Source organism: Larus michahellis, chromosome 23, assembly GCF_964199755.1.
Source record: "Larus michahellis chromosome 23, bLarMic1.1, whole genome shotgun sequence".
NCBI lineage: Eukaryota > Metazoa > Chordata > Aves > Charadriiformes > Laridae > Larus > Larus michahellis.
The window spans coordinates 5,545,829-5,571,341 of record NC_133918.1 but is presented as its reverse complement, the minus strand read 5'-3'; the positions used below and the strand labels follow the sequence as shown (position 1 = coordinate 5,571,341).

The 25,513-nt window shown below is 45.2% G+C and overlaps 1 protein-coding gene across 5 annotated transcripts in view; it reads left to right on the top strand.

The window, feature by feature from the left end:
• Positions 1-25,513, top strand: part of ARHGEF18 (Rho/Rac guanine nucleotide exchange factor 18) — a 46,113-nt gene that overhangs the window by 7,219 nt on the left and 13,381 nt on the right. Inside the window, exons 4-18 of one of the 5 annotated variants that reach the window (XM_074565427.1) lie at positions 773-983; positions 1,224-1,338; positions 2,155-2,212; positions 2,425-2,469; positions 2,758-2,838; positions 3,238-3,343; positions 3,912-4,086; positions 16,292-16,359; positions 17,942-18,005; positions 21,089-21,233; positions 22,045-22,157; positions 22,322-22,462; positions 22,933-23,183; positions 23,923-24,048; positions 25,294-25,411. In XM_074565427.1, coding sequence (XP_074421528.1) covers positions 773-983; positions 1,224-1,338; positions 2,155-2,212; positions 2,425-2,469; positions 2,758-2,838; positions 3,238-3,343; positions 3,912-4,086; positions 16,292-16,359; positions 17,942-18,005; positions 21,089-21,233; positions 22,045-22,157; positions 22,322-22,462; positions 22,933-23,183; positions 23,923-24,048; positions 25,294-25,411 — 1,817 coding nt within the window. Of the gene's footprint in view, positions 1-772; positions 984-1,223; positions 1,339-2,154; positions 2,213-2,424; positions 2,470-2,757; positions 2,839-3,237; positions 3,344-3,911; positions 4,087-10,098; positions 10,244-16,291; positions 16,360-17,941; positions 18,006-21,088; positions 21,234-22,044; positions 22,158-22,321; positions 22,463-22,932; positions 23,184-23,922; positions 24,049-25,293; positions 25,412-25,513 lie in introns of those variants that run through there. The other 4 variants (XM_074565432.1, XM_074565431.1, XM_074565430.1 and 1 more) reach the window with 4 other exon arrangements.

The window sequence follows — 25,513 nt, the reverse complement described above, 5'->3', positions numbered from 1 at the left end:
CAGTCCCCTCGCCGAGTGATTAAGCATGTGTGAGCACGGGGCCAGGGAAGGGGAATACGCCCCGCTGTCCCCTAAGCAAATGCTTCCTGAAGCCTGTCTCTGGCAGCAGGAATGAAGTGACAGTGATCTGCAGACAGAACCCATGCAGAGAGTAAGATTTTCCACTGAGCCCTATCCATCATTTTGCTCCTATGTTGTTGGCACTGCAACAGCACTTGGTGTTCAGGAAACCGTGGGGCACTGGGGGAGCTGGTCCACCCCTCGTTTCCCAGAAAAGGATTTATTTTTCCTTCCTCGAAGCTGGGCCCCGGTGGGAGCAGGATTTATGACATGATGCCACAATGATGATTCGATAAACGACAACATCTGCCATTTCTAAATGCCCAGCGGGACTTTCCTGGCACTGGAGTGAGCAGGGCAGCAGCTCCCACACAGGCCAGGCAGGCTGCTGTCTGGGTGGCTGCACAGTCTCAGGGGTTGCTAAGAGATCAGCGAGGGCCGTCCGGCACTAAACATCCCGGTTGACCAAGGAGCTTGTGGTCTCGCTGATGGCAGCCAGAGAAGCTGTTTTTAACAGCCTCAGGATTTGGTGTCAGGCTAACGCTTCCTGGCATTTCCTTTTCCACGTGCCTGCTGTGGTGACCCTCCTCGTCCCAGTTGCATGAGCTCTTTAGGACTGTCCACCCAAGGCCAGGACATTGCAGGGGCTGTGCTGTGCCTGGCACGATGGGATGGGACTGCTAAACTGGCTTGTTCCTCTTCCTCGATTTAGATTCAGCCTGGATGCCAGAGAGATGGGCAGCGACGCAGAGCAGGAGGATGTGGAGAAGGGGAGCCAGTCCTGCCCGCAGCCTTGTGTGTCCCTTCAGCTGCCCAAAGGGGAACTGGAAAGCTGGAGCAGTGGCGGGGGTGGCACGGTGATCAAAGTGGAGATAGAGCCGTTACGCCCGAACCTCACGGTCATCCCCGGCTCGGAGGAGGCGGTGAGTGTGTATCTTGGGTCTTGATCCAATCCTGATATGCCACAGGTATCAAAGCACGCAGCAAGAGAACCTGCCCTCGGGCTCCCAGGGTGGGCATGGAGGGCAGGAGGCTGTGGGAAGGCAGGGATGATCACTGGCACTTGAGTCGAGATTCCTGCCTTGCCAGCCATGCTGTGCCGCGGTGGAGGCTCCCTTGGTGCACAAAGGACCAAAGGTGTCTGTGATTACTTACTTCTCCAGGAATGTGGCAGCAACGGGAAGAGACTGAGGTCAAAGTCTGTCCCATCAGCCTGCGAGACAGTTGCCCCCCCTCAGATCCCTTGCAGTTTCGACACTTCTCTTCCAGCCGTGGAAGGTTGGTATATGGCATTAAATGAGTTCAAGGGGTTTGTGATTAAGAAGATTAAAAACTGGAGATGTAGCCTCTGCAAGCCTAGACATCCTCTGCCCTTCCCTTCTACGTGGTCTCAGGAGCTCCTGAAATAAAAAGTCAAGCTGACTTTGAGTCTGATCCTGGCTAACGGGGTAGTCCAAGCTTAGACATGCCGATCCCCAGCGACACATTGCCATATAACCTCTCTGTGGCTGGTGCACTGGTCACTCCCTATTCACACAAGACAAAGATGGTTTCCTACGAACAGAAGGCACTGCTTTGTCTGCCTGGGTTTAAATGTGCCCTTTCTCCTGTGCCCCAAAGAATGGGGCAAACATGGTCTGTGTGCAGGCCCCTTCCAACAGCAGTGCCCTTAATTAACCCACCCTGCGCAGGTGGCAGGGGAGCAGGCTTTGGGACAAGGCTGTCAGGTTCTGGTTTCTGCACTGAAAGCTGAAGAGCCTTAGAAAAATAGAGGCCCCAGCTCCTGTAAACTTAATTTTGGCCTTCTGGCCAGAGGTCTCTGAGGTGTATCAGCTCTTACCCTCTGGCTGCAAGCAGGGTCCTCAGAAGTTGATGTAACGCATATTGGAAAAGGGAGGGGTAACACAGAAAAGTGATGTAGCCTTTGCCTCCCTCGCAGAAATGCAGTGCAGCCTTTTCCTCTCGAACTTGTCCCTCCCCAGTAAAGGCAGAGTGGGAGCCCAGCAAGATTAGTGGGGTCCAATCGCACAGCTTGCAACATGGTGCTCTGCAAAGGCAAACCAGGATCCCTGCTGAGAGTGGTTTGTGTTCCAGGTGTTGAACCCCCTGCTCTGGAGATGCTGGAGAAGGACCACGTGTCCCCAGACCACGTGTAGGTATTGTCAGTCCTGGCTGTTTTGAGATGGCAGAGATTCTTCAGTATCTGAGCTACTGGAGATGCAATAGCAATGGAGATCCCACTCCATGCTGGAACACAGCTGAGTAGTTGGTCATAAAACAGCGACTGATGCTTTGTGGGGTGCAGAATGTCTTTGCAAAGACATTTTCTAATCCCTTGCTTTTCTTTTGCCCCATCCCTGGTAGGCTAATTGTCCAGCAGGTACTTCATGAGCTGAAACAATATCATGGGTAAGTGAGTCTGGGAGAGGGATGTGGGTGGGGAGGTCATGGGTCTGCCTGGGACCCACCGGGCAAATGGTACTTGGTCCCCTGAGCAGCAAGTCCCCAGGGTACCAGAATCACTGTATTCTTCCAGTGAAACTAGGGTAGAATTGCAAGGAGAAGTAGCATTTCATGTGCCTCTTTGGTAAAGCTAAGCATGTTCCTGCCCCATCTCCAAAGATGGGCCTTTCCGCTGACCCAGAAGTTCTGCTCTTGTGTTCTTTGCTGTGTGTCTGAAGTCTTTTCCCTGCACAGGGCGAAGCAGAGAGCTTGTGTGCAAGAAGGCAGTGGTTCTTCCCAGCAGAACCTCACCTGGTTTGAGTTCCTGTCTAACGAGTAAGTGAGCCAGACAGTAACCCACACACTTAGTGTTTCCGGAGCAGACCGATTTCGAGCCCCCCTCTATCTAAGCTCTACTGCCCTGCTAATACTGTGTGCAGGACGCTGGTACCTGCCAGGTTCAGCCGGGACCAGGGCCTCATTGTGCATGGTGTTGAACAAAACCACAGACACAGCCAGAACTTGCACAAATAATTTGAAAGTTCAGCTCCTTATTTGCAAGTGTCTCATTAATAAATAACATGACTGATGCCAAACCAGATCCTCCAGCAGACAAAAAGCTCAGAGATAGGGTCCTAAAGTAATGCTTCAGATTAACTCCATCAGTGATCTCCCCAAACTGTGCTTCGACAGTTAACCTCCCCCTTAGTTAAGATGGTTCTGGTCTTGTTTCAGAAATGAGGACAGTGGAAAGAGTGATAAAGCAGAGAAAGGCACGAAGGTGATGCGACGTCTGAGTTCCCTGCGGAGCCGAGTCACCGGATCCTGGCAGAAGGATAAGGTGAGGGGGAGATGCTGAACTTGTGGAAGGAACTGTTGAATTGTTCAAGTAGAAAAGGGGATTCTGAGCCCAGGGACCAGTTAGTTGGATTCCTTTTGGATGGCTGAGGCCTCTATATTGGTCAGCAGATGCACTGTGACCCCTAACACAACACACTGGACAGAATGATCGTGGACTTTCAGGTGGAGGTGGACTTTCAGCCCACCTTGCTCCAGGGCACGTCCTGGCTGCTTTCATGTTGTCTTAGCAGGAGTTGCACAGACCAGGAGAGAGTGCTTTGGCTGGGTGACTGCCTGGATCACCCGCTGCGGTAAGGAGGAGAGCCTGCAGAGGCACAGACATGTGCCTTCATCAGGCCCTTCATCAGGCATGACTGTCCCTAGAGGGACTGGCCTGAACCTTAGGAAGGCATTTGGGAGAAGCACTGCCATCCCAAAGGTTGGGGCACAAAGGTGCCCTCAGTACTCGCTGCACATCAGCTTTCTGCATGCTCGTTTTTACCAGGGGCGAAAGGAATGCGTGGGCAGTGCGAGGCCTGTAACGGAGTTGTGTTTTTCTCTCCTTCCAGGGTAAGAACAAAGAGCAGACGAAAGAGAGAGAGAAGGAGAAAGAGACAAAGGAGCCAAAGGAGAGGTGGAAAGAGATCAATGGGCACCAGCTTGTGCCAGGGGTTTTCTCCAGTTGCACCAGCTGCTCACTGTGTGCCAAACCTCTTGTGAATAAAAGTGGTCTGCAGTGCCTGAGTGAGTATGGCTGTCGCTGCCTGGCTCTGACCCAGCCTGGCCGTAACCCGCTCCCCGGCCTCTCCCCCGGCACAGGCCGGCCATTCCTCTGCTCAAATCAGCCTCGTGGATTGCTTCACTTTTCTGCCTGGCTTGACTGTATGCCATCACCCTGCTTGGCCTGGCTTGGTTGTTTCTCCAGATAGCCTAAATGATCTCTAAATCCTGCCTGGCAATAGTTTGTCCTCGTTTTCTTTGGCCGCTTGACCATTTCCTGCCCCTTTCCCCCAAGGAGTGCTCTAGGTCAACTTTTCCTTTAATAATATTTTTTCCACCAAGTTCTGCTTTGCCCAAGCAAATATCCCTGTTGCCTGAGTGAAGCTGGATCTTTTAGGCTGTTTTTCACAGCCGCAGTGATGCATCAGCTCAGCATCTGCCCTATGCATGGGCACAGGGATTTCTAGAGCATCCAAAACTTTATTAACTAACACAAAAGTCAAATGGTGCCTCCCAGAACCCGCAGGGGTGAGATTGTTGCTTTTCAGATGTAAGTAGTGCACAGGAACGGCACCTGCGCCTTTGTCGGCTCGCATGGGTCTCTGTCCTCCCACTGCTTTCACTGGGGCACGGCTGCATGGCTTTGGCTGACGGAGAAACCCTGTCCCTCCTCTTTGGGGCAGGGACTCAGGGCACTGAAGAACATTTTAATTCCCAAGGGGCTGTCTCTGGGCAGAGAAAATCTTCTGGAAATGAGAGAATTGCTCTCTTTCTCTGCCTTATATCCTCAAGCAATCCTCGTTCTCCAGTAAGGGTCTCTCAGAGACTCTTAAGGTCAGTAAAACCTTCCTGGGGCATAAAAGAACTGGCTGCCCTTGGACATGTGCTGCGAGAAGCGTATTTTCCCTTCAGGGCAGCTGGAGGGAAATTGGAAAGGACCACAGGCCCGGCTATTTGTGAATATTTGTCAGGCGTCACAGCAAAAAGTAGGAAGCAGGGAGCTGAATAAGAGCAAGTGCTTTGTGGATATTTTGAACCCAAATATTATGGGAGGAGGCAGAGTTATGTCTTGTCATTCCTGTCAAGGAACCTCCTAGCAGAGGCTCTGTTTGCACTTCTGCCATGCTGCTTTACAAAAAATATCTGAACGTGAGAGGATACAGACAGTCCTTGATCCCCAGCTTGGAGCCATGCTCTGTATGGTCTTGGGAACTCTGGGCTCATTGCTGGTGTGAGTGAGTCTTCTCTGGACAACCGCTATGGAGATCTGTGATCTGGAGCGCACGGAGCTGGAGCTAGCTGTTGAAATGGGCGTATGGCTCGGTGTATTGCCGTCCTTTAGAAATGCATGGGGGTTGGACATGAGTTATAGTAACTTTTATCTTGCTTCTCAGGCCTTCCATGAGGAATCTGTGTTCTTGAGTCTTGCTAACATTCAGGAGAAAAACTCCAAGGTGGCTGAGGAACCGGTTTGTGTTCGGGACTCTGTGACGCCTCCTTTGGCTTTCTGGGCTGCTGAGGGAGACGCTGCCCAGGCTGACGTGGGCTGCAGGGCAGCAGAGCTCGGTTTTGCGTGTTCCCTTTGCGGTGGCTTGAACTGAGGCTGAACAATTGGGCAGGGTTCTGAGAAGTTTGTTAAAATTAATGGCTTGTCTGTGGTCAGATCTGGATGGGTACTTGTTGCGTGACAGCTGTTAGCCTGAGAGTGCCTATATTTGGATTATGCTGGGCTGAAACCTTTGTGAGCCGCTTCTGGGTGGTGCAGTTGATAGTTGATATCACTAACTCTCGTTATTGCAGCTAGAAGCAGTGCGTGGCCTCCTGACAAGTCACTGATAGGGCTCTTGAAAGGCAAGCTCCAGGGCCACCCCGTAGCCAGAGCGGCAGGCCAGCTTTTCAGAAGTGTGAGCTGCTCTGTCAGGGCTCAGTCCGAGCTGTAGCTGCTGCCAGGATCTGAGCCCATTTGGCTGCTCCTCTTGTTTTCTCATCATGAACTCACACTTCACCATCTATACGCTTTGGCCCTCGGCCAGCTCTCGGTCCATCTCATGGTCAGGTGCTGCTGGTTGTGTTATCGCCATGGTATTTTTAACTGCAGCACCACCACGTGGTAGAAGACAAAACAGGCTCTTCGAAAGACAAGAGAAGAAAAGATGGTGGTTAAAGATAGGGATGAGCTGAAGCCAGGGGGATGAAGGGTAGGGAAGTGATTAGGAAGTCTAAGGTTTTTCCACTGTCTTGTGGACACAAAAAGTCCAGTGGCTACCATGTGATGACATAGAGGAGTGAGAGGTCTTCTTACTACGGAAAGTAACAGCAGGAGGAATTCTGCTTTTAATTCAGGAGTCATCACTCTGCTAGAAACATGCATGTGAGCTGTGAAGAAGGTAGGCATCTCAGGGGGCCCTGTACATGGTAACATGTTTCCCTCTCCCATCTGATTCCTCCCATCTATCCTGACACCACACGGCACGAAGTCTCCCAGTGAACGAGGGAAGGAGGCTGCGGTGTGTGTCGAGAGTATGAATGCAGGAGAGTTTCTGCAGCTTCAGAGTCTCACAGATGTGACGTTAGGAGCCTGGCAGGGATGAAAAACAAAGAGGAATGATTGCAGTCGCTGGGATCTCCACAACAGTGGCCACCCAAACTTTGCTCCTACATAAACTTTGAGCTGTGTGTCTCTAGAATTATTGCTCACCTGGAAATAGAGAAAGCTCCTTTTGAGCCTTTGCTGTCAAGGGTGGAGAAGGTTCTGTGTCTAAATTAATCCTCTTTTATAAACACGCTCCCAGAGTTTATACAACAGGAGTTAGATGAGTCCCAGGAAAACCCTGACAGGAGGAGAGCTCTCCAAGCAGGCTGTGCCATGGAGGTGAGCCAAGGATATGGCACGGAATATGGATGGTAAGAGGATTGCTTCTCTCCTCGCAGCTTGAGCTGAGCACTGGGGTAGAGGTGGGTCTTCTACATCATCATCAGTTGAGTTACCTATTACTTTATAGGAAAAATAGAGCCCTAGCCCCCGTAGGGAGGCCAGATCGGCCATCCTCTTCAAAAGGAAACCTATAGCTGCAACAGTAGGCTTCAGACAAATTCCTCCTCTTCTTTAAGAGAAGGTGCTCAGTTTAATGAATCTTCCTGAATAATACGGGCTGTGCTGGATATCAGACTGTCCACCTGCCCTAGCCTGACCCTTGCTGAGCGCTCCAGTATACAGGCTGATTTATAAGAAATTACAGTAACAACTAGTTTCCAGGATTTATTTAAGGCACGTTGTGAAAGACGTTTGGAGAATCATTTCCTTTCTCACAATGGTTCTGCCAGTAAATGGGTCTCTGCAGTTTCTCAGGCAAACATCCTCCATCCATGCTGCTTTATCTGTAAGGAAGGAGGCCAGCGTGGCTTTTGGTTGGGACTTGAAATTCAGTGTGAAATTCACCTCTCACTCGGCACTTGTGCCAGCACACTTTTGCTTTTAGGATTCCCAGTGCAGCACCAATAAGCTAATACGGGAAGGAGAGTTTTGGCTTAAAACAAGGAGGAATTACTCGATTTTCTATCCTGAAATTTCTGCTCATGGCCCACACAGAGTCCTGAGAAATCTGAAAAGCAACAGGCAACCTGAAACTTGGCATTTCTGGAGGGAGACACAGCCACCAAAAAGCTTTTATTTTGGGGCGGGGGGAGAGGTTTGGGTGCTGTAACATGATGACAGTGATACATGGACTGGGAGTCCCGCTTGGAATAATTGATTGCTGACAGGAATCCAGATAAAATAGGCAAACCAGAGCGACTGCGACAGGCTGTGGGTTAATGCCATTATAAGCCGATGAAGCAGGATCTAAAGCAAATGTGAAAGCGGTCTGCAGCGCTGGTTTCAGAGGAAACACTGAGCGATGAGTCTGCTGACATACAGCTGGCTCTGCCAAACCCTAGAGGTTTTAGAAAAGGAAGCTGAAGAACATACTCATCTCAGTGCTTCTCCTTTTCTGCTTTTCACTTTCTCCTTTGTATCTGAGCAGTGTTGCCTTCATCTGGAACATCTCCAAGGTGCTGCTCCTTGCATTCCTTGCTAAAACTTCAGGATCTTGTACACTTGGCCAGACAAATGCATAAGGCTGCACAGCAGTAATCTACCTGCAACTCATTCAATAAGAAATCTGTTGTTATTATAGAATTACAGAGGATTAGAAAGTCAGCGCTCTTCTCTTCTTTGCAATCCAAACCTTAGCTCTAAGCTACGGAGTCTTTCAGCTGGTTGCTCTGCCAGATTTTGCACTGATTTTGTGGAGGTGCCCTGAGGCCAGCTGCACAAGCACAGCACGTTCCCTCCGTGACAGCTGTAGTTGGGTAATCTGCAATGCTTTACTTTTACATTATAGCGAAGCACAAAGTTTGAAGTGTCTAAGGATTAATCTGTCACCAAGTGACAGCCAGCTGTTTACCCCCAAACTACTTTATTTAATGATTATTTCTCAGCAGTGCTGAGAGGCCCCAGTAAACAACAGGGACCTTAGTGTACTTAGTCTTGTACAGAAGCAGCACAAAAGGGAATACTTCTGAAAAGCTTGCAACTATAAGATGAAGACGAAAAAATAAAATCGATTGAACAGGTTGCAGTGTGGAAACCAGAGACAATATTGGTCCCAGGGTAGTCTAGGATTTCAGCACATTTCCAGCCCAAATGGTGGCAGGTTCTTTCAAAGCAGCGCGGGAAGGCTGTAGGGTGGATTTTGAGAAGGAAGTTTGTTTTGTAATCGCGTACGTTGCATTTTCAAGCTTGATGGGCAACCTGGATGTGCGTGACTTAAAAACATGACAAACTTGCGACGGAGATCAGTATTTTAAGTCCTTGGAGTGAATCATAGATCAGGAGGTAAGGTTAGGTCATGAGCTCTTCTCATTTTTCCTCCCTGCACAGAGCACTCCAGCAGCCTGGTCCTAGTACTGGGTCAGCCCTTACTGTTGTCACGGAAAAGGTGTTTTTTCCAGCAAGCAATTTAGCTGTACAAGTCAGGGCATGAATCTGCTGATAGAGAAGATAATTCGCCTTTGTTTTTGCCGTTTGCCTGCGCAGGGGTCATTTGCGAAGGCCCGGGCAGGCGCTCATGGGCGCGGGGCGGAGAAGGAAGCCAGCGCCCTGCCAGCGCGCCGGGCACCCCGACCTCGCCTCGGCAGGGGCGCCCGTAAACACTGCAGCACGCGCCGAATGGCAAATCCCAACAGGCTTTTAATAACAAATTAAGTATTTAGAGTTAAGTCCCGGGCGCTGTGCAAACACATGAACTCCCACGTTAAAGCTGTCCCTCGGGATGCTACATCCCATCCGTTAAGGGCCTGTTTTGTCTTTGTTCCTGCCGCGGCCAGGCACTGATGGAAGGCAGGTCCCCTGGAGGTGCCCCGTGGTTGGGATGTTTTACCTCCGCCGGCTGGGGCAGGGGAGAGCCCGCAGCGGTTCTCAGGCCTGGGACCCTCCTCAGGGAGAGGCCTGGGGTCTCTCGCCGCCAGCCGCCTCCCCCATCCCAGGAGCCGGGCTGAGGATGGTGGTGGTCGTGCCGTCCCTCAGGGGACAACATGGGCTGAGGTGTGGTCTTGCCCTCCCGGAGAAGCAAGCACGGGATGAGGCTGTTCATGCCCTCCCTGAGGGGAATGAGGCGGCTGGGGGTGGTTGTGCACTCAGACGGGACAGCGCGAGCTGAGGTGGTCGTGCCCTCCCCGCAGAGAAAGTGCGGGATGAGGGTGCTTGTGCCCTCCCTAAAGGAAAAGCACGGGCTGAGGGTGGTCATGCCCTCCCTGAGAACAAAGTGCGGGATGGGGTGGTTGTGCCCTCCCTGACGGGAAAGCCGGGGCCGAGATGGTTGTGCCCTCCCTGAGGAGAAGGCGCGGGCCAGGGGTGGTCGTATCCTTCTCGGAAGGAGAAGCGCGGGCCGAGGGCGGTCGTGCCCTCCCTGAGAAGAAAGCGGAGACCGGGGGTGACCGTGCCCTCCCTGAGGGGACGGCGGGCAGCGCGGACGGTCGCGCCCCCCCTGCGGGACAAGGGACCCTCCCCTCGGCCGGGCGGCGGCGCGCAGGCGTGCACCCTCGGCTCCCTTTTGCTTCCGGGGACACGGGGGCGTTTCCTGTTGCTGTGGCGGCGGCTCCCGGGACCGAGAGTGCAACCGGCGGCTCCCCGGGGAGTCCGGTAAGAGACCGGGGTTGACAGCGCGCCCGCCGGCGCCCCGAGCCTCGGCCCCCGGCTCCCCGCGGCAACACCCCCCCCCCGGCCCCGCGAGCCCCCTTCCCCGGGGCAATGGGAGGCCGCGGCCCGGTGACTGGCCTTCCCCTCCCGGTCCTTGTGGCGGGGCAGCGCTGCTCCCGGCGTTGCTGAGGGGGTTTTCGGTGGGGAGCTGCGGGGGGGGAGCCTGCCCGCCGGCCGCTGCCGCCTGGCAACCTCCGGCAGTGGGCAGGTACACAAGGCCGGCCTCCATGGCAGCGCGGTTGAGAGCCAGAGTTTGGCCAGGGTTTATCTGCCCTTTCTGACAAATCCTGCAGGGTTTGTGGCCGTCCCAACGTTAGCAGCTCAGGGATTAACGCGGGGGACTAGGCATAGCATGTGAAGATCCAGTCTTTATCCAAGAGACCTCTTTCAGGGGGTAAGGAAGGAGCTGAAATATGGCTGTGCGTTGGGGACGTGAGCTGGTGTAGCCCCATGCGAAACTGGTTCACTTTATGGCACAGCTTGAGTCTGAGCATCCTCATGCTTGTGACAAGGAATTCCTGCGCCTCGTCTGCTCGGTTGTTACACAAGTAGTACTAGTGCTGCAGCAGCGGGAAGAGTCTGGGATGTGAATAAAAAAGACCTTTAAATGTGTTAGGAAAAAAAAAAAAATAGTGGTGAAAACCTCTTATCCACAACTGTGATCACTGACCCGTTTTAAATATTCCACAGCCCTGGCATATTAGGGAGAGGAGCAGGAGATAGTATCAGATTGGAGGTTTAGATTGTACGCGCTGGAAAGGAAACAGCGGTAGGAGCGGTGATAGATTTTTGGAGGAGTGATTCAAAGCTGAATGAGTTTTCTCAATGTTTCTGGTACTGCATTTGGTTTTGCTGCTCTAAAAAATAAGCAGAATTTCTGAATACTATTTGAAGATTTTATGCTGTGGTTTTGTTACTGGAGTATCTGTGTGTCTTCTGTGTAAAACCAAGCGAAGAAATGGATGCATCTCAGTTCCTTCTCATTCCCCTCTTAGGAGACAGTTTTGTAGGTGGGTTTTTTGTTTGGCTCTTTTTTAAAAATTTATGAAGTTACAAGGTAATAGTTTCTCTTTTGTATCATAGAAGAAATCAACCCATGAAATATGGCTCTCAAACAGGAGCCATCAGACATTGTGTGTTGTAGTTCCACCTAATGTTTACCTATGAAATATTTTAAATACCTTTTATGATTGTCATAGTTGCTGCTTCAGTCCTGTAGCGTTCCTGTAGAATGGGGGAAGGGTTCAGCGTGAGAGAATTGAAAGGGTATTCATATTTCTCTTAGGATAATATGCTAATTTTAGTTTACATTGTTTAAAAACAGAAACATCAGTTGTTCGTTTGTTTGGTTTGGGTTTCTGTGCTCAAAGAAAACCCCAAGGTCACCAGAACGTGGAGTGCTGGGAACGACACAACCCCACCCCGCCATCCATCTATCTGATATTTTGACAATAAACCCAGATACAGGGATAAAGTAATTATAGGTTGTTTTTGGAGACAGAGACGAATGCTTTAACAGGGAAGATGAAACTTGGTAATTTAGTGTCATTGCCTTCTCGCATGGACTGTCTCTATTTCAGAATGTGAAGTATCTCATCAGCCTGCACCCTTCCAGTTTTTGGTTTCTGCCTGTGTGTAATTAGGCGAGTTAGCAAAACAAGTAAACACCAGTCACCAAAGCCACTAGGACAAAGTTAAATCTGCTCTGAGTTCCTGCAGATACATGACCTGGATTTACCGAATACAGAAACTTCTTCATGTTCCACTGAAACTCCTCCTCTTTCCTGAGGAGATTGATCACAGAGTCCCTTGCTCTTTCTGGAATGCTGTAGTGGTTTGAAATGTTTCTCAGCTGTTGTGTTGCGTATCTCTATGTATAAATTCAGATTTTATATACTGCATTAATCATTCATATGCAAGTGGTTTCCTTTGTCAGTTGCAGAGAGAGCAATTAACTTGTATGGTGTAAGGGTGAGGAAAGAGGGAAGAGATTCTCTTTGATCCCTGGAGCATCGGACACATGAAAACAGAAAAATTATTAATTTCACAAGAAAACTATTTTGTCCGTGGTGCTCTTCTGCTGGTTGGATTTAACAGGTGGTGAATATATCCTTAGCATTAAGATAGTGCTTGAAGTCCTTGTATCGTTGTATTGTTAAAAGGTGTCCCTGCCTGAACTTAGCTGTTTTAAAGGGGTTTTTTAATGTCATTTAAAAAACACCAAAAAGCATATGTTTGAGGGGAAAAAAAATCAGTAGTTCAATTTTAGGTTAATCACAGCGTATCTGCCATGTTAGTTGTAGTTGTTTGCAAGTGGCCTTTTAAGGGTTATTTTATTGGGCAGGACCGTTCCAGACCAAAGGTCAGGGTCATAATACTCATAATACCTGGTGAGTCATAGATTTGTCCTGGAATCCAATTCTGGAAGACATTTATAGGACATTGCCAGTGTCTGATCCAGTGGAAGGTATTCCAGCTGGGGGAGAAAATGTATTCTCCTGCCCTTTTTCAGCTGGGTTCATTGCCCTCTTGCATACTGTGAATCAGTGTTAGGCTTTTGGGCATTGGGATGCATTGTCCAATAAAATGCTCTTAAGTTGTAAATTGGTTCCTGTGAGCCTTTGGGAAAGCATCTCATTAATAAGGGAAGGTTTTTTTTATTATACTAGATATTAATTTCATTACCCTCAATCATGAACAGGATCTTTTATGATGTTTATGAGCCTCTTGGTCTTAAGTGCTCCTTTGCTGAATGAGGCCCCTGTTTCAGTTGGTCTGTCAATGAGCAATAGGTCATCGCTGGCACCAGCCCACACAGAATGCTGCAGAGGCAGTGACAGCCCCATCGTGAGCAGAAGTGCGATAATGTGGTGCTCCCAAAATTCTCAGTCTTAATTCCCAAACTGTGGATTTAAGCCCAGAAACAACCACGGTGGGTTTGCTTAGTTGCCATGCTGTGTGTGGTATCGATTGCTGTTGTACCTTTAGCTCTAGCAGTGGGGGTCCTGCCCCCATCCAGTCAAGGTAACCCAAATCCTTGGACTTTCTGGGTGTGCAGGCGGTTTAACTGATGTTCTCAGCACTAGTCAGAGCTACAGCCCTTCTGCAGGGTCTGTGTCGAAATGAAATCCCTTGGAGGATGTGTTTTTCCCTGCCAAATTAATCTTCTTGCAGTTCCAGTGAGTGATCGAGGGAGGAGAGGACAGGGAAGAGGAAGGGAAGAGCCTGGATGGCAGTCCTCTTGAGTTTTTATCTCTGTCTTTCTCAGAAATACCTTCTGTGCCTCTCCAGTTTGAGAAGAGCTTGCTCACATAACTGTCCATTTCATTTTGGTACCTTCCCAAATAATTGATCTGAATAAAATGGAATGCTACCAGTTACTGATAGTACATGCAAAAATGTTTCTCTCTGTCAGTTTTGAGTTTACCAATGCTTCATTTCTTCAGATTGCCATCTGTGCGTTCTAAGGTTAGATATCTATTATTTCTGTACACCTGTAACAACCCTTCATATCTATCTCTGCCCTTAAATATCCGTCTCAATGTGTGCAGGTTCCTGTCACTTCTTCACTGTCCTCAGTCCCTCATTCTTCTCTTTGCCGTTTTCTTGACCCCTGCAGTTCTCCAATACCCTGTTCAGAGAGGCTGTCCAGAAGAATAAAGAATGCAAAGAGATACTATGTTCAGAAAATGGAAATCAAATCCTCTAGTATTCGAATGCTTGTTCTCATCCTGAATTGGAGTGTAGTTGGTTCAGCGCTGTCTGCAAAAGTGTGTTGAACAGGGAAAGCAGGAGCGTATTTTGTAAAATGCAGTGTGCTTATAAAACAGCCTGATTCTTCTGCCAGTTTTCAAAATTCTCTTCTCTTACGTGGGCAAAAATAATGCCACTTGGAAATCACTAAGTTAATTGCATTTCAAATAGTCTCTTGGAGAATCAAATCCTTGGATTCACCTGCAGTTTTCTGAGGCTTTTCCTGTTTTCTAGTATGTTCTCTCCTGTTATGTAAAGAATCTTTCAGCAGCATAGGAAACCAATACATAGCACTACTGGATATATTAAGTAATTAAGTGAAAAATACCTACCGAGAGTGTTATAAGCTGTTATCTCTAACATAATGAGTGCAGGGTTTTAAAATTGAAATATATTCTTAAGTTGATAGCCCTTTTACAGTTATCTTATCAAGGTGCCCAAGCTTTTGAAGCAGAATTGCACCTACTAATCATTAATAGAAAAGAATTATCGCATGGTAATCACTGATATGTAAATGTCAGGGAATATGAATGCCTAGTTAAAGTTTGATAAAATGTTTATCGATGACTGTATTACACAACTGTAGATGAATGAAGTGGATTTCGGGAGGAGAGGCGATGTCGCGGGGCCTCTGGGGAGGGCAGTGGCTGTATGAACACATCCCTCCCTCCGTGTGCCCGTTCTGTCCCGAAGGGAGCCCATCTGTAAGCGAGACTGGAATCCAACCCAGCTTGACGTCATGGAGAATTTTTTCTGTTTCCTTTTGTGCGGTGGTTTTTGTCCTACAGTTTGCTCCTTTGTCTCAGGAGGAAAGGGGTTTCCATTGTCAACTAGTTGTTTGTTGTTGTGGCATGTCTTAACACGCTCTTCATTTTCTGGTGATAGGTGCAGGCCTTATCAATGCTGCAATAGCTAATATATTTGTTATTCTCTACCTAGTTTTAGTGAGTGGGTAATTTTAATACATTTTTATCATACGTTTAGAGAGGCACACACATCTGAAATTAGATATACCGCCTTTTGTTTTGTTGCATGGGGTGCGGTATTGGTAGAAGCAGGACAAATAAGAGCGGAGTTCTGGGAGGTGATTGTTTTTGTGGAGATGTTGTGTGTGGCAGGCGCTCAGAGTGCCATATTCTGCTCCGATTTCCCACACTTGTGGAAGTTGGATAACACGTAAGCATCTCTCAGGTCTGTGCACTCAGTCTTTCAGTCTTGTTTTTATATCTTTATTAACTTATTTGTGTTTAAGGCCAAGTGAGCATTTTGCTCCTGTTCTCAGAGTTTTACTGTAATTATGGAAAATGCTTAAAAGTAATCGCTTCTCTACATTAGCCAGGATCCTTAAAGCACGACACCAGTCTTGGCGCCGGGCGGGGGTGATAGTTCTGTTTGGATGAAGAGACCTTAGTTTTTCCTCCGTGCTTTAAACAAACAGGCTTTTCCCTAGGAGGTGTCGTGTTCGTCTTCCCAGTTTTGTTCTATTTCTCTTTTATCAGGCATGCCTGAAATATATGGGAAGAACAAATCCTGGTTTCCTTTACTGTCTGAGTTGCGGTGTCCTGCTTCTGATGAAGGATCTTATTTTATAGATGGGCAGAGAGACTGCAGAAAATACTTGATGTTACCAGTTATCCTGTTTTCTCAAGCAGTACTTATTATAAGGAAAAAAAGAGATTGGATTTTACTATAGTATAGTGGGTTTACGCCTTTTGGGTGCGGGAGGGCTGCTTTAGTTCCTTTATCTGGAAACAGCTTCTTTGTGAAGCCAGAAAAGTGGTAATGCTCAGGTGATTCTGTGGTGCGGCTTGAACTTCACTGTAGTTACTTCAGCCCCTGCTAATACTCCATGCAGGAGGGCAGCTATTCGCATGGAGCCAAGCGAATTGCTGCCGCTTTGCATTGCTTTTTCAATTGCGATATATGGAAAGGGCCTTTGCAGATATGAGGACAGCGGTGCTCTGGTTGAGTGGAGATTAAGCAGAATGCTGTTAGTGCATTCAGGAGCGTCTCTTTGTGCTTGCCTGTGTCAATTGCGTTATCAGTGATTCTGAGTCTTACTGACAAAGCTCGAGTATTTGGTGTAAAATCAAGAACAGAACATGCACAACGAGGATGCTCGCTGAAACACCTGAGCTTACTCTGCATCGCTTCCAAAATTAAGATCTTTTATGTGTCAATGCGTCACTCTTCCTGTCCCTAGATGGGAATGACAAGAATAATTTATGTGTGTTTCAGATTGTGCAGTGAATGTCCATAAGAACTGCAAGAGTTTACTGGCTGAATGCAGCAGCATCAGACCCAAGGTGGGTTTTAAAACTTGTTCTTCGTTTATAATAACAATGATTGACATAGTAAGTTTAATCTAGTGCCTGTGTTTTAATTTACATTGGTACAGAATCTTGCCCTACTTCTTCAAGACGTTGAATGGTTATTCACTTGTCATTATAGTAATTTATGACAATACATGTAGGGAAAATAAAGTGAAATGTGTTATTGCTGTACTGAAAATTACTTACCGTTGCTTGTGTCTGTCAGAACTGTGACTGACCCCTATGAATGCTTGAATCTATCACGTTTTTGGGGAACATAATTGAATTATATGGTACTTCTGAATTTTATGCCACTGTATTTCAATAGGTTATGCCATCTCAAAGCTGATGGAAGAGTGTGAGGGGTAGAGAGGAATTTGGTTATAACAGTTGTGTATTATTTATAAGCTGAGCAATGCAGAATAAGAGATTTCATTTTTGAACTGTGATGAACTTCATATCTTGCTAAGCTGTTCGTTTTTTATCTGTGTCACTGTGGTGCCTGTGATTGCATGTAAGGTCACAGGTTGGTTTCAGATAGCTGTCTATCTCTTGTGTTTTTTATTCTGCTGTTGGTTTTGAAAATCATTTCCTCCTTCTTATAACTAATTATACTTGAGGGACTTTCAGTTTATTTTAACGTGCAAGTGTTGATGATTTCAGAGCCTGATAGCAGATTAGGGAGTACCATGAGGGGGAAAAGAGAGAGCAGAACAGCTCAAACCTGGGCAATTGGAGGTTAGAGGAAGTGCTTTCAGCCATTGGTGATTTAGAGTGTAACGCTTTTGAAGGCAGAAATGTTCTTATGGGGTTTTTGATATATACTTACAAACTTCTCAAGGCATTGTGCATTTTCCTTTTAAACCAAAAAATTCACTTGCTCTGATGCTTTCATTTCCACTCTTGACTGTCTCTCAAACTTTCATGGTTGAATCAGCCCTTACAAATCACTCCTAAAGAGAGCAAAGAGGGAGCGGTAGCACAAAATTATATGGGGAATGAAGTCAGAAATGAGATGCTCAAAGTGAAGCGGGACTCCCAAAAAGCCATTTCTTACAGACTGTATTACTTATTTAATTTCTTTGCATCTTGGATAAATTATATCTCAATGAATTGTAATGTCCTGGTGTTGTAAGAACGAGAAAGTTGTACGGATTACCAAAGATGCAGTTTTAAATGGGCACTTTAAATTTTAGTTGAAACTGTCCGGGTTAGTTTAGTTAGTGTTGCTGTGAACTAAACGGCAACAATGTGTAGGTGAAGACTGTCTACATTAAAGGTTTGCTTTCATTTAATAAATTATTTATGATCACAGCTTTAATTCAGCTGTAACTTCATTTTTGTTTCTCTTTCAAAAGCCTGTTTTATACTTGATGGGGTTTTTATACAAAGTCATAATGTCTATATGCCATTCTTCTGGAATGTGAAAAAATCAAAACTGTTACTGTGTCAAATCTTTCCTACTTTCAGCATACAGCTTCATGTACAGTTCGTGCTATATGACAGGAAAAATATTATTCACTTTGGACTGAAAGATTGGTCTGTATGTGTAAGAATATTGTATTTTTTCCTATAGCAGAAAGATTTGCAGCACAGACCTTCTGGATCTCCACAAAGTTCGCCCCAGTGCATTTCCCCAGGTTTGTACTAAAGAATGATTTCTGTGCTCAAGGCTTATCTGTTCAATTGTATTTTTTTTCTTTAATATGTTTTAAAGGCTATACACAGTGTGTTATTGAAGTATAGAAAAGGTCTCTTTTAATAAGATGGCTTCATTTTTTTTTCTATTGGGAATGGCTTAGAGCTCCTAGCAATCTCCTGTGTGTTTTTATCTTTTTATCTTTTTATTTTTCTTTATACCTTCTTGCTGTGTAACCTCAAAATATCATGGTGAAAAGGGATCAATAAGCTAGTTTTTCATTGATTGTCTATTCTCTGGCCTCTGAAAAGACTAGAACTGTGAACTTTGTTTTACATCAGATTTTCATAATTGTCTATTTAAAACTTGCCTGCAGCTAGTGGTTGCTAGAAATCTCTAAGACAAGCTAGCACTAATGGTCTGAACATAAATCTTTGTTGAAACAAAGTGGGAAAAGGGATCTGGGAGAAAAAAAAAAAAACAAGAAGAACAGCTCTGTTGCAGCATAGGCTTTGAAATAGCTTTTTGCTACTGGAAAAGACTGTCACAGCCACAGGTGTATGATTTAAATAGCATTTTAATTTGTAGATGTTACAAGGTTTGCATTAACAGAACAGGCTTCTTGGCTCTCAGGTGATTGACCTGAACCAGAGCAGAATTTTCTGCCTTGCGGTTGGTCCCTTTGGTTGCCTTGATGGCTGTAAGAAACACAGGTGACATGAGTGTCCGGATATTACTGTGAGTGTCGCATGTATTTTTGTTTAGGTATCATTTGACTTGCATTGCAAGGTGTACTTCTTTATGAAACAGTCCTTACAAAGGGGTAGGGCAAAGGGAGTAATTGTTACAAGAAGATAAGTGGCTGTGTGCATTACCAAGAATGGTTTTGTGCATTTAGGGGAAAGTGCAGAGCCTAAAATAGGAAACAATACGGAATAATGAAAATAGGAAAAGCTGGCTGTAGGGCTTGTCGTTGAAACAGCTCTGTGGTACACAGTCTGGTCTGGTGTGATAGGTTAACAACGATCGATACAGATGCTCAGCAGTGTGCAGACAGTGCTAATTGAACTCAGAAAATGGCTTTTTGTTGGTGCAGACTCTGCTAGGCAGCCAGTACTTATTTTCTATAGTCAAAAGCAGAAGCTGGAAGTTAAAGGAACAGCTAATAGCATGGGCATTGTATGTCTTTACCCACAGTATAACACTGCAAACTGCGGGGCCCAGCAAAAAAGCCAAAGGTATTGTATCAACGTAAAAGAGAAGTACCTTTTAAGAAAGGTACAAACTGTGTTGTTTGTGTCCCCCCGTCCCTCTCCCCGTGTTTGGCCTCTGGAAATTTTTAGATTTGGCCTACTGTTGTGGAACAGAACTTTATGTTCTTGGCTTGTGGAGCACAGAAAGAACTTGATGGCTGATGATTTCAATACTTCCCCGAACGGGAGGGCATTTATCATTAAGCCCTTGTTTAAGAAATCTGCCTTTACAAATCTTATTAATATCTACTTAGTCTCCTCTTTCAGGATAGTGGGCTTGGAGCCCATCATTTGGAAATGATGGAAGAGGACTCAGTTTACCCAGTTTGTTGTAGACTGAGAATGTGCTCTGTGCATAGCCAAGAGATTTCAAACCCAAGAGGTATTGGGAAAGGTATTTCCATCAGGAAAAGATGAGGTGATATAATTTCTATTAAACGTCATTGATGAAACTTCCCCTGCAGCCCTAATGTGATTCTAATCAACTGTTTCAAGGAAGATGAAATGAGAGACAAGCAGATGTAGAGTATGGGATATCAAGAAATGTGGAAAAACCTGTTTTATGAGAAGAACCATGAATACCTTTATTTAGCTGCGTTTGGTTGAGCAAGGCGGAAGTGGAGGGAGAGGTGATTGTTGGCGGAGGTACACCAAGGAGTGCAGACTAAGAAAGGGGAACTTTTGGGGATGGGTAGACACCAGTGTTTTTACAAGAAAAGTTGGAAATTGACGATGCATAAACCTTGGCTGGGAACTGGAGACCCTCTTGAGCTGCTCCAACAGGAAGATCGTGGAGCAGCCTCCCAGACACGGTGCTGGCGGAGGAGTTCGGTCTGGGTGTAAGATAAAGCTTCATTGCAATGGCAGAGCCCAGGGTTCAAGGATCCGTGAGATCTCTTCCACTCCCATGTCCTTAAAAGCACTTTGGAAAAAGGGCAGCTGCAGACCTTCTCAGTGAGAAGTTTTAAAGATTGTCTGATTCTTCATCTTTGACTTCCCTGAAGTTCCTTTTTTAAAAGGATGTATTTTGTCTCCTGTTCTTTACCATTCATTACAGACATTAGTGCTAAATAATTGTATCCATTTTTTATAAGTCTATTACAGGCTTCCATGTATCGTGTAATAGTGATTAAAGTTTTAAATATCTTTCCAGTTCACAGTCTGTCTAGATTTAAAAAGCATTAAAAAGCTGCAGTATTAAAATTAAATTTAGCTCTGGTATCTATTACGTTCCGTGTATGTGCATGCAGATATAAATCACTGTGTAGCAATAAGCATTGCAAAGAACTTGTGGTTTTTATGTGACCTCAGATTTTTCTTGTTTGCCGTTAAATGTTCTGTGCCCTTATACGGTAGGGTGTGAATAATTGTGTGTAGGTTCTGGTGTTTTACTAAAGGAGAAGATACTTTGCAATTTCCACACTAAATGGGCACAGTAGGGACCAATTTCCTGCACTTCAGACCTGCTGATTTAGCCAATACAGTAAGTTAAGTGGCAGCTTTACATTTCTAGAAAGATCACAGGTAGTATAAAAACAGTGCATCTCTGGGGCCACTTTACTGTGCCAAGGCTGAGGGCAGCCAGTAGTGAGCATGGGGAATACAAATTCAAAAAGCAGCGGCAGAAGCAATACAATTCCAGCTCATCCTGAGCTCTCTTTTTGTGGTTCCTTTTCAAGAAAATGGAATGAGAATGTTTTTTTGGACAATGAGCTCTTGACATCCAAGATCCTGTCTGTTCTCCGTCCGCATTCAGAGAGAGGTTTGAGAGCAGGCGATCTGCAGTGTACGCCTCATTTTCTGAGTACCAATTCAATTTTTGCCTCTCTAGCCGCTTCTTTGAAGGAGCAGCCCCGAAGTCTTCTCCTGGGACCGGATGGCACCCCAGTACTATCACGGAATCTCGGTATGACTATCGCCCAAAGAGGAAATTCTCAGTCTTCGTTGAATACTACTGGAGCTGTTAATAAATTTGGGTAAGTAAACTGTTTCTCTTCTAATTTGCTAGCTTCTGCTGCCCCCCCCTCCCCCCAATGTGAAAAGAAAAACAATTACAGAACTAAAGCAAGAACTCACGTTGCCTTTCAAGCTCAAAAGAGATTTATTGAGCTTCTAATGCTGCAGTTCATTTCCCTGAACAGTAAGCTATTTTTTTGTTTAAATCACAGCATCTTTAGTCCCTCTGTACTGTGTCATGAAAGATACTGTGTAGAATAGGGCAGTATTTGACTGTCTCTGTCTAGATGATGCTTTTCATGAGTATATTTGTCTTCAGACTTGTTGAAATTCAGTAGTCTCTTCTGAATATCAGTTATTCTAGGTTGTGCTAGTTCTGACTAGTGTAGGAGGCAGCAGTGTTATAAATTGCAGGACACCTTAATTAAAATAGTAGACAAATTCCAAGCTGCCTGCTGTTTTTAAGTAGTTGTTTACTTTTTATGTGCCACAGTTATGCTCCCTTCTCAGTGAAGGTGCCCTTTGTACTCTGAACTGGCAATGGCTTGTCACCAGGTGATGTCTTTTAAAATGTCATACCAGAAGTTGCATATTTGCTCATGCTGCTCTAATTAAATCTGTAATATTTCAGTGATGGAGTTGCTAAATTGATTGGACTGTTTAAAGATGGAGTGCAATGATAGCTTTTATATATTTATTTTAAGTTAATTGCAGGATAGTTTTAGGAAAGTTGCTTGTTAAAGTAGTTGGATTTTTTTATTCTTGTCAAGGTACTTAAAAAATGTTAATGTTCTGTTTTGGTCCCTTCGTCTAATTTCTTTGGCCGTTTAGACTAATTTCAGGAGACATGGATGAAGGGGATTCAGGCTTTATAAAATTTAAGCAGACTTCAGATGATGTTGTCTCGCTTGCACCTTCAACAGCAGACTCCATTTTTCTGGAAGGTATGGAATTTCTGTGCTTTTCAGGAGTTTTACGCAATTTCTTACACAGTCTTAAAGCAGCACTGAGATGTTTGTACTCTTGCAGTTTTTGTTAATGATGGTAATGAGAGATATGGTGGGAAACAATTTAATAATAATTGAAATTGAATGTGCTTTTGGTCTAGATACATATTCTGTATCCCTCCGAACCGAAATAGAAACAGATGCTCATGAGTTTGAGGCAGAGTCTTGGAGTGTTGCAGTGGAACAGCCATATGCAAAGAGGCAAAAGAAAGATGTTATAAAAAGGCAAGATGTCATTTATGGTAAGAGTATTTGTTATTCTTCTAACTTGTTCTATTTCATGCTGCCACTGTTTTGAAACAAAGCAGAAATCATTTTTATTGGCTCCCATTTTGACTTGTGCTTGAAAACTAAAACAGAGTGAAGATTTTTCAACTCTGTTACCTGTCTTAGTCCTCCTATTAATGATTTCAAGCAAGCCATGGTTTTCACTATGCCTGTGTAAGCAGCAAAGCCCTGCTATGCATTTAAGGAATAGCTCAACTGCAACTGGGACATGAGGTTAAATAAGTAGGGTCTGTCACTGTTTGGTTGGGACATTAACAGGGCAAATCTAGGAGCTTCGCATCAGTGATGCAAAGATTGCGGTGAAGGAGAAAGCAGTGCAAAAGATGGTGGCTTTCAGAGCTTGCTCTTTCATATCTCACTAGTCACTGCACGGCATATAAATGATTTGTGATTTTTATTTTTTTTTTTATTTCCCCTTGCCCAGAACTAATGCAGACTGAAATGCACCACGTTAGAACGCTGAAAATAATGCTGAAGGTATACTCCAAAGCCATGCGAGAGGAACTGCAGTTCCCAAATGCAGTCATCAACAAGCTCTTCCCCTGCGTGGATGAGCTGCTGGAGATGCATGGGCAATTTCTGCTCCAATTAAAGGAGCGACGAAATGAATCCTTGGAAGAAGGCAGTGACCGAAATTATATGATCCAGAACATTGGGGACCTCTTGGTAAAACAGGTGCGAATTAAATTCTATCAAATGTCTGTTATATTTCTAAAAAGCTAACTGTAAGGTTAAAGTTATGTTATATAAAGACTGATTTCATACTGGGTTTAAGATTATCTCCCAGTGTAATGTGGGAGCATGACTCCCAGGAACGTATCTGGTCACAAATAATGTGAAAGGTTCGTTAAACGTTCTTTGGGCATGTGCGTATGCGTGTTGTGGGATATGCGACTGCAGATGGTTTGGTTCTATTTTTCATTTGTTCATTTGGTTCTATTTTTTCATAAAGTAACATGTTCCTGGTGCCCATCCCAAACATCGTTCTCCTGCACTTAATGCCGAGCTTCTTGGTTCTCAGCTTTTAAAAATGCAGTAAAGGTCCTTTGAACTCATTACAGCTTTAGCACCCATTCAGATATGGAGTGGATGCAACAATTTCGTTCATATATCGTGACCATTTTTTGCCCTTCACCTTTTACAGTCCTCAGTCTTTGTAAGTGCAGAGGCCCAGAAATCCTTTTAAAACTTCTCATAATGACAAGCATCATTTAATATTTGGTTATCTTGTGGTTTTCCAAGCTCTCAGATGTCACACTGCATAAATCTCTCATTTCTTGTACAGAAGAAATTGAAATATTGAAGAAATGTCTCAGAAATCAGTTACCATAAAACCATGTTAAACCTGGGTCTTGCAGTGGAGGTAGGTTTACTCGTAATGATTCATGTCTTTCATTTTTATCTTTCCAATTAGTTTTCAGGTGAAAATGGGGAGAGAATGAAAGAAAAATACGGTGTGTTCTGTTGTGGACACAATGAAGCTGTTAGTCATTATAAAGACCTGCTCCAAAGCAATAAGAAGTTCCAGAACTTAATAAAGGTAAACAATGACCAGAAGTCTCCCATTCTGACTGTGCAAAATATGCTTGACCGCTTTAGGTTTGATTTTGTACCTGAAGATCTCTTAAATTTGAATGAGCAGGCTTAGAGGCATATTCTCATTATTTGATGGGTTGCATTTTAGATCTTTTGAGCTGTTTGGACAAAAAGCAGCAATTAGCAAGTGTTACATTTGAGGCAGGCTCTTGAGAGCACACAGGAGTGGGGAGTAGAGTATTTGTTCTGTTCATGGCTCTATCACTGACTACCCTGCTGCGTCACCATCTTTGTAAGTTGGCTTGATAATAAATTAAATCAATGATAAATGCTGTTGATGAACCACTACAGAAAAAGCAGGTACTCTTAGTCAAGTTTTGCCCATTACGTCATCTTTCCAAAACCAGAAGATTGGCTCCAGGCTGGTTTGTTTATCTGCTGTATGCTGTAATGTGCAATTAATAGGAAGGGCTGAAGAGACAGCCAAAGTGGAAGGCTGTAACTCGAATCTCAGATGACATTGCACAGTCCGAAGTATTCTCGTTTTCCAGTCATCAGTAAGTGATACTGTGTGAACTTTCCAACATGGCTCTATACTTGCAGCTCTTCTTAACTAGGTGACTTTAATAGTGAGAACCCTTTACTTTCAAGGAACTAAATAAGTGACCAGAGTAAGTTTTTAAAATATATAGCCTCAGTTCTTGCGAAGAAAGATCCTGCTGTCAGGATTGTTCTGTACCTGCGGTCAGACTAGTGGGATTCTGATGCCTTGCAATCTTCCCTTTCTAAACAGAAGTGTGTTTCTGTAGATCATGCTACCGGTGAACATACAGTGGTAAAATAAACATTTAGTTTATTAATTTTTGACCTAATTTGGCTGTGAGGTGGTTGGGGTCTGGTTTTAAAAATATAGCACTTTTCTATGTATTTAAGGACTGATCCTATTATAAAAGGCGATCAGTTAGCAAATAGGCAGTCAAAGAATTCAGATTTGAAACTTTCTCTGCTTGGCTCCAGATTTAGCTAGCAGTAGTTGAAAATAATACCTAACATTTTTGAGTAATAAAATTAAATTTTGTTAATGTTATCAGGAGTTTTGCTTTGCTAAAAGAGCGCAGCTAATATTGTGATGCTATGCCTAATTGTACAAAAATGTTTTGAGACAGAAAATGTGTCAATTTTGAGAGAGGTGAGGGGGTTTGAAGAGCAATATTTACAGCGGACGTCATGAGTCTGTCTTGTTTTCTAGAAAATCGGCAACTGCTCCATTGTGAGGAGACTCGGTGTTCAGGAGTGTATCCTTCTAGTTACCCAGCGCATCACCAAATACCCAGTCTTGGTGGAACGTATTATTCAGAATACAGAAGGTAGGTGGTATAGTCTTTCCTAGAAGCCTCACAGTTGTCTGCTGATCCTTTTTCTCCCGTGTTTTGCATGTTCTTTCCTCAGACAAGGAGAGACAGGCAGGA